This window comes from Mus musculus, chromosome 17 (genome assembly GCF_000001635.26).
Source record: "Mus musculus strain C57BL/6J chromosome 17, GRCm38.p6 C57BL/6J".
In the NCBI taxonomy this organism is placed as follows: domain Eukaryota; kingdom Metazoa; phylum Chordata; class Mammalia; order Rodentia; family Muridae; genus Mus; species Mus musculus.
The window spans coordinates 27,629,313-27,638,815 of record NC_000083.6 but is presented as its reverse complement, the minus strand read 5'-3'; the positions used below and the strand labels follow the sequence as shown (position 1 = coordinate 27,638,815).

At 51.3% G+C, this 9,503-nt stretch overlaps 1 protein-coding gene and 1 long non-coding RNA gene across 3 annotated transcripts; one reads left to right on the top strand and one right to left on the bottom strand.

Annotated features, from left to right (window-relative positions):
• Positions 1–1,947: 1,947 nt before the first annotated feature.
• On the bottom strand, positions 1,948–3,572 carry Gm15420 (predicted gene 15420). Its single transcript, NR_167724.1, has 2 exons — positions 3,385–3,572; positions 1,948–2,246 (listed from the first exon to the last, which is right to left on the bottom strand). It is a non-coding gene; the product is annotated as a predicted gene 15420 (long non-coding RNA).
• On the top strand, positions 3,572–8,401 carry Rps10 (ribosomal protein S10). 2 transcript variants are annotated; one of them, NM_025963.4, is made up of 6 exons: positions 3,572–3,612; positions 4,341–4,490; positions 4,573–4,744; positions 6,460–6,537; positions 7,561–7,616; positions 8,310–8,401. In NM_025963.4, exons 2-6 carry the CDS (start codon positions 4,341–4,343, stop codon positions 8,349–8,351), a joined length of 498 nt encoding a protein of 165 aa, NP_080239.1. In that variant the 5' UTR covers positions 3,572–3,612; the 3' UTR covers positions 8,352–8,401. The 2 variants fall into 2 exon arrangements, with proteins under 2 accessions (NP_080239.1, NP_001351863.1); NM_001364934.1 differs by lacking the exon at positions 7,561–7,616.
• The last annotated feature ends 1,102 nt before the right edge of the window (positions 8,402–9,503 follow it).

Here is a 9,503-nt window from a genome sequence, read left to right as displayed (position 1 = left end):
ACCAGGTCGGCTTACATACTTTCAACAGTAAGATTTTCTCAACCTTCCTAATACTGTGTCCCTTTAGTACAGCTCCTCATGTTATGGTGGCCCGACCATAAAAGTATTTTTTTGGCTACTTCATAACTGTAATTTTGTTACTGTTATGAATTATACTATAAATATCTGATATACAGGATATCTAATATGTGAACTTCTCCTCCCCAAAGGGTTGCAACTCTCTGGGGTGTATTGTATATTGCATACCAATTTAAAAAAAATACAGGGCTGGAGAGATGGCTCATTGTTTAAGAGTACTAAGTGCTCTTCCAGAGGACTGGGTTCAAATCCCAGCACCCACATGACAGCTCACATCTGTCTGTAACTCCGTGGTCTGTAAAAGAAAGGAAGAAACGAAGGAAGGAAGACAAGTGCCAGGCCAACTGTAGATATGTCTGCCCTGGCAAGCATAAAAGCCTAGGCTCAGTCTCTAGCACTGGATAAAACTGCAATGGTTGTGCCTCTGAGGTAGCTGTGTGGGTAAAGGCACTTGCCACTGAGCCACTGAGCCACTGAGCCCCTGAGCCACTGAGCCTGACCATTTGACCCTTTGCCCCCCACGCTGAAGGGAAAGAACCAGCTCTCTCTCTTTTTAAGATTTATTTTCTTTCTTTCTTTCTTTCTTTCTTTCTTTCTTTCTTTCTTTCTTTCTTTCTTTCTTTCTTCTTCTTAATGAGACAGGGTTTCCCTGGCTGTCCTGAACTCAGAAATCCTCCTGCCTCTGCCTCCCAAGTGCTGGGACTAAAGACTTGTACCACCACCACCCGGCTAAAATAATAATAATAATAATAATAATAATAATAATAATAATAAAAGACGAGCCTTCAGGCTCTGAAGTAAAGAGCCAGCTCCAGAGCTCCTGACTGCACCCAGAGCTAGAGCCGTTAGCATAGGGACTGAGGGGAGACTCTGGTATTTCTCTAAACCTCAGGGGCAGCTTTGTTGTGTTTTGACTTGGGTCCACTAGAGGATTCTGTTACAGTTTGTCTTACAAAGGCAGTCTCTTTAAAACATACCTCACCACGTCTGCTGTTGTTTGAAATCCTCCAGAGGACCCCTGGGAGAGCAGTCAGTGCTCTTAACCACCCCGGCACCCCCCCACCTCCTGTAGCTGAGGATAAGCTTGTACTTGCCGGCCTCCTGCCTCCACCTCTCAAGAGCTGCGGTGACCGGGTCTTAGCCACAGCACACCAGGTTTATACTTTATACAACACTCAGGGCTTCCTGAGGGCTAAGCTGGGATGGTGCCAGCTGAGCCACAGACTCTCACCGCTCCGGCCGAGGTCACATTGTCCTGGCTGTTGTCACCCTGGCTCTCTACCACACAGAGCCTTCTCTGCCTCCTCCCTCTTCTGAGTCTTCTATGTAGGCTTTGGCTTCCCCACTCCCACTCCGCTATTCGCTCCTACCAGGCTCCAGTCATTTTCTTTGTATGTTCTTGGCATATTATGGGTTTAAATATTGCTTGGGGCTGGTGAGATGGCTCAATGGGTAAGAGTACCTGACTGCTCTTCCAAAGTTCTGGAGTTCAAATCCCAGCAACCACATGTTGGCTCACAACCATCTGTAATGAGATCTGACACCCTCTTCTGGTGTGTCTGAAGACAGCTACAGTGTACTTACATATAATAAATAAATCTTTAAAAAATATATATTGCTTGATGCATGCATTGCTCCTATCCACTTCAGCCCAAACGGCTTTTAGGCCCAGTGTTGGGGCCTGGGTGTCTGGCAGTTGCAAGGTAGCCAGGGAATCCCAAGATATTTATCCTACATCACCAGAAATTTGGGAGCTCTTGGCACAAAACCAATACAACTGAGATGAAGCCAAGCGTGGGGGTTGGGGAGCACAGTTGTCGGGAAAGATTCAGATGGAGCCGGCAAAGGTCACAAAGGAGAGCAGAGTCCTCAGGAACAAAAGGCTTTTATGGATTTCCTGGGATGAGCTAACTGGAGGGCCCATTAGTTAACAGCAGCGTGGGAGGCAGAAGCAGAGGGTAGCTAGGAGTTCCAGCCCAGCCTCATCTCCAGCCGGCCAGTCAGAGACTCCGCCTGGAACTATCTTGTTTTAGATGCTTACAGCCGCACCTGGTTTCTCAGCACTTGAGGCTGTGGCTGGGAGATCTCAAGATTGACCGCAGCCCAGGCTACAGAGCAGGACCAGACTGTGGCAGCCCATCTCAGTCCCCCATCAGACAACTGTAGACCTGCGGTGGGTGGAAAGACAGAAGTTAAAGCAGCATGGGGGCGGGGGAGGGGAGAAAAATTCCTCCCCTTGGCTTTCGTGTTGATTGACAGACAGTAAATGTCAACACAATACAAATTGTCTGTAAGGAGTATTTTCAGGAGCTGTCCTCCCAACCAGAGGTGAGGCAGTCCTTCACCTCCTCCGGTGCTGCCACCACGCATGGTCAGTTAATTTGATGCTGGCTTCGTGCTTGTGGCCGGGGTGTTGAGAAGACAGCTCATCAACCAGGCATGGTGGTGCACGCCTGCAATGCCAGCATTTGTGAGGCAGAGGCAAGAACAAAACCTTGTCTGCAATAAGCGAACACACACAATAAAGAAACCGTTTAGTCAGACAGGTAAAGGAGAACTAGAAATTAAAATCAACAAGGTGGGGTGCATTTCTTTGGGCATGGCTGGTTTTGTTTTGAGACTGTGCCTCTAGCTGGCCTGGAACTCGCTGTTTACACCAGGCTGGGCTTGAACTCAGGGAGATCTGCTTGCCTCTGCATCCGTACTGCACATCATGCCTTGCCTTTTAAATTAATTACTATTATTTATTATTATTATTATTATTATTATTTTTTTTTTTTTTTAGGGAGGGTCTTACTTGGATGTGTCTCGCCTGGACGCTACCCTGCCTGATGACTAACATTTCTTTTTTTGTTTGTTTGTTTTTCGAGGCAGGGTTTCTCTGTGTAGCCCTGGCTGTCCTGGAACTCACTTTGGGGACCAGGCTGGCCTCTGAAATCCGCCTGCCTCTGCCTCCCGAGTGCTGGGATCAAAGGCGTGCGCCACCACGCCCAGCATGACTAACATTTCTTATTTGAGAGGCTTTACGAAGCGTAAGTAAAATTTACTCCAGTATAAGCAGGGTTAATGGGGATGTCAGTTTCTTCCTGCGAATGAGTCTGGAATGTGTAAAAAGTGTACCAGCCATGTATGCTTTTTTTTTTTTTTTTTTTTTTTTTTTTTGTCCTTCCGGGACAAGGTCTCAGGTAGCTCAGGCTGGCCTAATCTATCCCTGAACTCTTAGCCCTCCGCCTCCATCCCCACCGGGCAATGCGGACCGGCCTCTCTGCACCAAGCGCCTGCACCCCAGCTCCGGACACAACTCACGGGCTAGCAATCTCCAGGTGGGGGCGGGGTGGAGGAGGGGGCGGGAAGCGTAGCGGGATGGCTCGCACATGCGTCCTAGCACCGTCCCCACTCCTCAGGCACTGCCGAGGGCACCCCAGGCAGCGCGCGGGTCCTGCAGGGAGGCGGAGCCGCGCAGCCCGGAAGAGACGCTGCGCCGCGCACGCCCCTTCCTTTCCAGCCTCCGCCTCGGACCCTGCAGCCGCCGCGGTGAGTTCCTCCGGCGTCCGGGCTCCATCTGTCGCCATCCGGGCCGCAGCGCTGCCGTTGAGGGCCCGCGTCCTCCGGGGGAGGCGAAGGCCGTACTCGCCCTTCCAGCCGCTCGCCGCGCCGTGCCCAGAGGGCTTTTGTGGGGGGACGCAGCTCTGCGACTCAGAGTCGACTGAAGAAGACCGGCGTCCCGATGGCGGCGGGTGGAGGAGAGGAGTTTGAAGGCCACGTGTGGCGGGAAGCGCCCGGGCCAGGGGTTCGGCTCCCGCCTGCGTGCGTCCCTTTCGCGGCAGACCCCCTCTCTCCTCCCTGCTACCCTCCGGTCTCTGCGTTACCTTTGGGGAGGACTTTTCAGGGGAGCACCGAGCCCGTTACTTTAGTGCTCCCTCTGCGCAGGAAGTGGAGCCCTTTCTCTGGCCCCTCCTTGTATTCTTTAAGGAGTCCCCCGATTTTGCTCTAGGTACGACCTCTGGTTCTGATGGCCCCCAAGTATGGTTGACAAGGTTCTGTGTCTACCTCCCACCCCCAGTCACTTGGCTGTGAGAGCCGTGACAGCAGATACATGGGTGCCTTTTGTGACCCTATTGCATTAACTTCCTGGTAGCTTTCCTCCAAACTGTGGAGGTGGAGGGACCTGGTCCCTATGGTGCCTGTCTGGCGTTTTCACCCTGTGACAGTGGTGATTTGGATTCTGGCCATGATGCTAAACCGTCACGTCTTTTTTGCAGATGTTGATGCCTAAGAAGAATCGGATTGCCATCTACGAACTCCTTTTTAAGGAGGGCGTGATGGTCGCCAAAAAGGATGTCCACATGCCTAAGCACCCGGAGCTGGCAGACAAAAATGTGCCCAACCTTCATGTAATGAAGGCCATGCAGGTGTGGAGAGGGACACAGGTGGGAATAGGTCTGCCCTTCCCGAGGAGCCAGCTGCTGACTGACATGTGTCTATGTCCTGCAGTCTCTCAAGTCTCGAGGCTACGTGAAGGAACAGTTTGCTTGGAGACATTTCTACTGGTACCTTACGAACGAGGGCATCCAGTATCTCCGAGACTACCTGCACCTACCCCCGGAGATCGTGCCCGCCACCCTGCGTCGCAGCCGTCCCGAGACCGGCAGGCCTCGGCCCAAAGGTACTGATTCTGATTGCCCCAAGGGCCGCCTCAGAAACCGTTTTTTGGGGGTGTATTGGTTGCACAATTGCTTTTGAGATAGGGTCTCATGAAACCCAGAGGGGCCTTGAGGTCCTTATATAGCTGGGAACTTTAAACAATCTCTGATCCCATCTCAGCCTGAGGGTTGGAGGTCACAGGTGTGTTCTACCTCTCACAGCTTAGACTTTTTTTTTTCTGGTTTTTCAAGACAGGGTTTCTCTGTGTAGCCCTGGCTGTCCTGGAACGCACTCTGTAGATCAGGCTGGCTTCGAACTCAGAAATCCTCCTGCCTCTGCCTCCCTAGTGCTGGGATTAACGGCGTGTGCCACCACGCCCGGCTGCTTAGGCATGTTCTTAGAGCACAGTGGTGTCAGGGCAAGATCTCAGGTGATATCCCAGAATTCTGTGAGATGGCCTTGAATTTGAACAGTTTTCATGGCTACAGCCTCCCCCAATGCCTGAGTGTGACCCGGTGGTGTGGCAGAGCACTGTCAAGCAGAGTGGTTTTGTGTATTTACTTGGCCAGGGGAACAGAAGTGAGGAGGAGGAGGAGGGAGAAGCCAGCTGTGTATAAGCATGACCTGAGGGTATGCTTGGGGGGGGGGTGTCTGGAACGTCCCTGGTTCCTGAGATCACTGCTGGCCTGCAGTCCCTTGAACTAATGTAGTATCTACAGGCTGAAGTGATGGGGTAAAAATATTCCTGAACACAGTTGGGTTTTCCTGGAGAGTGCTTAGCCCAGGAAGTTGTGCAGAGCACACCTAAGGGATCCTAGCAGTTAGGGGGTCTGTGTCTCTGCTGAATGAATACCCTGGGTGAAACCAAGTTCGTTAAGGAGCCCGTGGTGGTGCATACCTTTGATCCCAGCACTTGGGAGGCAGAGGCGCTGTTGAGTTTCAGGACAGCTAGGACTGACTATACAGTGATATTTTGTGAGTCACATAAAGTCAAACCAAAAAATAAAAATTAGAAATTTGTGGCAATAATTTGGGCACTTTGAGACAGGGTTTCTCTGATTGTCCTAAATCAGATCAGGTTGGCCTTAACTCAGATCTGCCTGCCCCTGCTTCCTGAGTGCTGAGATTAAAGGTGTGTGCCAACCCACCCAACCTTCCAGGTAAAAATGTTAATCCTACCTCCCGCTCAGGAAGCAGGGGCAGGCTAGGCTATAGAGCCAGATCCCCTCTAAAACCATTCTAGGTGGATATGTGCTAAGTAAGTCCCTCTGAGTGGGGTGTGTGGGAGGCAAGGGTAAACTGGAAGGTGTGTGGAGGTATGGAGACAACTTTGAAAATTGTGTCTTTTCCCAGTGAAATCTGTGGTCAAGTTTAGGTCTCTGAGATTTCATAGCATCGTTTATGGACTGAACTGCCACTGGCTGCTTGCTTGTGGTCTGGTTTTTTGTTGGTTTTGCTGTCCTGGAACTCACTCTGTGCCAGGCTCCTGAGTGCTTGGATTAAAGGCTTGTTACCACCACCCAGCTTGTTTTAACCAAGATGTGAGGAACCGAAATACTGGTAGTGATAATTTCCTGTGGGGACATCAAAGTTTGTGGCACTGTTCTGGGTGTGAAGGACTGATACTCCTTTATAGTCTGGCTCCCAGAGAGAGCTGGAAGCACACCGCACTGCCAGCTTCTCCTGCTCTTCAGTCATTTGCTGCCCTGCACTCACAATATCTTTTGGTTTCTGTAGGTCCAGAGGGTGAGCGACCTGCAAGATTCACAAGAGGGGAGGCTGACAGAGACACCTACAGAAGGAGCGCTGTGCCCCGTGAGTATCTCCTCTCCTCTGCCTGGGGTTGAACTCAGATTCTTAGCAGCCCTCCATGGAATGCAGTCCTTGCTGCCAAGGCAGCCAGGAAAGGTCCTGGTGTGGGAACTAGAGGGAGGCCTGTGCTGGAACACTGAAGGCCAGTGTTGGCAGGGCTCAGCCGACATCCCTCTGTCAACCCCGTGGGACCTAGTGTTTGAGAAAGAATGCTTGCCCTGAGCCTGCCAGGTGTGCTGGGCACCTGTGGGGGTTGAGAACATCTCCACGATGCCCTTGTCATTGAGTTCCCACTGTCACTGGTGCAACAGTGCTGCAGGTGGGTCAGAGAAGCAGGCTCATGGGAGGGAGGATCAAGCAAACACCTAGAAGAGCCGGTTTGACTCCTGAGGAAAATACAGGGAAGACTGAGGTGTGGGATGTGTGCAGAGCTTTTCTTACCATCCTTTCTGCATTTGGTACTTGGAGATGAACACCTTCCACAGTTATGGTTGAGGGAATCCTCGTGCAGAGGGTGGGGCCCGTGAGCACCCTGATTGGAGACAGAAGTGAGCCAGCAACTGCCTGGTGCTGAGGGGACAGGGTAGTCTCCGATTGTAATAAAGCAGCGTTCTGTTGGCCCCAGCTCGCCCAACCCATGAGCTGAATTTGAGTGTAAAACCTACGTTTAGTGGAAACGTGATTTGGCTACTGCAGCTTTACATTTAGTCCTAAAGTGTTGTTTTAACGTGTAACCTAGAGCATGGGTGTTTCACCCTCCCTCACCCCCTTCCCCTTCCCATCTGATCTGCCACACTTGTTTCTCTCTCCTTGGCTAAACCTCTTGTGCAGTTTGGTTCTCGAGGTCAGAGCAGCTTTCCTGGAGGAGGGGATGGTAGTTAATGAGTTTGGGAGGTGACCAGGGGCTCTGAGGGGGGTGGGAGGAGAGGCAAGCCGTGCTCCCCGTCACCGGTGCTCAGTGAGGAGACTTGCCTGCCTTCCTACCCAGGGGTCAGCTCTTAGGTGACTGTAAATTGTTCTTTCCAGCTGGAGCTGACAAGAAAGCTGAGGCTGGGGCTGGCTCAGCCACTGAGTTCCAGTTTGTGAGTATCTCTTTCTTGTCTGCTCTGCAGTCACTGGGGCCTGGCCAGTGTTAGTGGGCTATGGGGGTATGATGGGTCCTTTCCCTACTGTGTTGGGATCAGTCTTGCAGTGGAACTGTGTGAACATGCTTTGCAGATCTTGTGTCTGTGGTGTGCTCCTATTAACTGAAGGCTAGGGCCCAGCCTCTGAATTTATTTTATGACATTTGAAACAGAACACTGGGAATTCTGTAGGACCCGAAACAGAATTGCTCTACAGTCCCCATTTGATCTTGGTTCCCTTCTGCCTTGGTGTGTCCATGAAATGGTGACAGTTACCACGATAAAGGCACATGTAGACCAGCTAATCTCATTGCCTGCTTGCCATGGGGGGCTGCAGTCTCATGGAGCCCTGTAGCAGGGCCTCACAGACCACTGCTCTCAGATCTCATCTGAGGAAGAGGCTCTAGGGTATGAGTCCCTAGGCTGGGGCTACTTTAGTGCCCAACTTTGCAGCCATAGCCTTAAAGGTTTAACAGTGGGAAACAGACTCAAAACTTAAATACCGCTCCACAGCCAGTAGGGGTGGGACTGGGTGGAATGGTCTCCTGGCTGTTTACTTTTGTGGGTGTCTCTGGTGCTGAGGTCTAAGAGCTAGAAATGCCTCCAGGCAGAGCTGGGCCATTGCTAATGCTCATTTGCTTTTTCTTGCAGAGAGGCGGCTTTGGTCGTGGACGTGGTCAGCCACCTCAGTGAAGTTGGAGTTTATGTTGTATTGAATAAACTTTAAAGAAAAACATGTCCACTTGTGTATGTTCTGTAGCCTAAAGGGGGCTGGTTCAAGGGTCAGTGTGTGTGTGAATGGAGTGAAATTTTGGGAGTATCATCGGTGATCCTTGGCAGGCTAGCATCTCCCTCCCTGCAGAGTGGGTTCAGTGCAGGGCTGTGCCTCAGCTGTCAGGGTTTGTGACCTCTCCCTCAGACCAGCCATGCTGTGGGTGCTGCCTTAGAGTGGGGAGGTCCTAAGCACAGACAGGTCTCCTTCCTGTGGAGTAGTCCCAGGGCAGCTTTGAACTTTTGATCCTTTCACACATGGCCTGGAATAGAGTAGGGATAGAGAGGCCTGGGACTGAAACCCTAGCACTAATAGAATATAACTTCTCAGCTTTGTAAGGCTGGATTGCTCTATTTCCAGCTTGGAATGGAAGCTGCTGGAGTCCTGACTGAGGGCACCTTGGGGAAATGAATGGCAGTTTTTCTGGGTCTTGAGTGGTGGTAACTAGGGTATTAGGGGCGGAGAGATGAGAATGTTACTTCTGAGTAGCAGGTGAGAGGTGTCCCAATGGACTACAGCATACAGCCGGTTATGGCACCAGAATGGAGCTTGGTTGTGTTGGATGGGTGTAGGGACTGGCCCTTTATCTACAGGTCAGTCACTGGCCACTCAAGGTTGGAGCTGAGTAGGAGTGACTGGCAAAGCACCCTGTATAGACTCCAAGCTGCATCTCTTGAGTTCCAGTCCTGCATCCTTTGGTGATGAACAGCAGTATGGAAATGTAAGCTGAATAAACCCTTTCCTCCCCAACTTGCTTCTTAGTCATGATGTTTGTGCAGGAATATAAACCCTGACTAAGTTGGTACCAGCAGAGTGGGGTATTCCTGTGACAACCTGACCATGTTTTGGGGAGGACTGTGGAAGAACTTAGGAACTTTGGGCCAGAAGATCCATTTGGTATTAAGTGCATCTAAGCATTGGCATCTGTAGGGACAGGGCCACTAGGTGGCAGCAGGTAGCCCTGGGTTTTGGAACCTGAATGCCTTGCTGTAGGAGTTTCCTGTTGGCCAGCAGCAGTGGCATTGAAGTTTGCTGTGCAGTCTTGGCTTGGCTTCCCTTCAGACACCACAGCT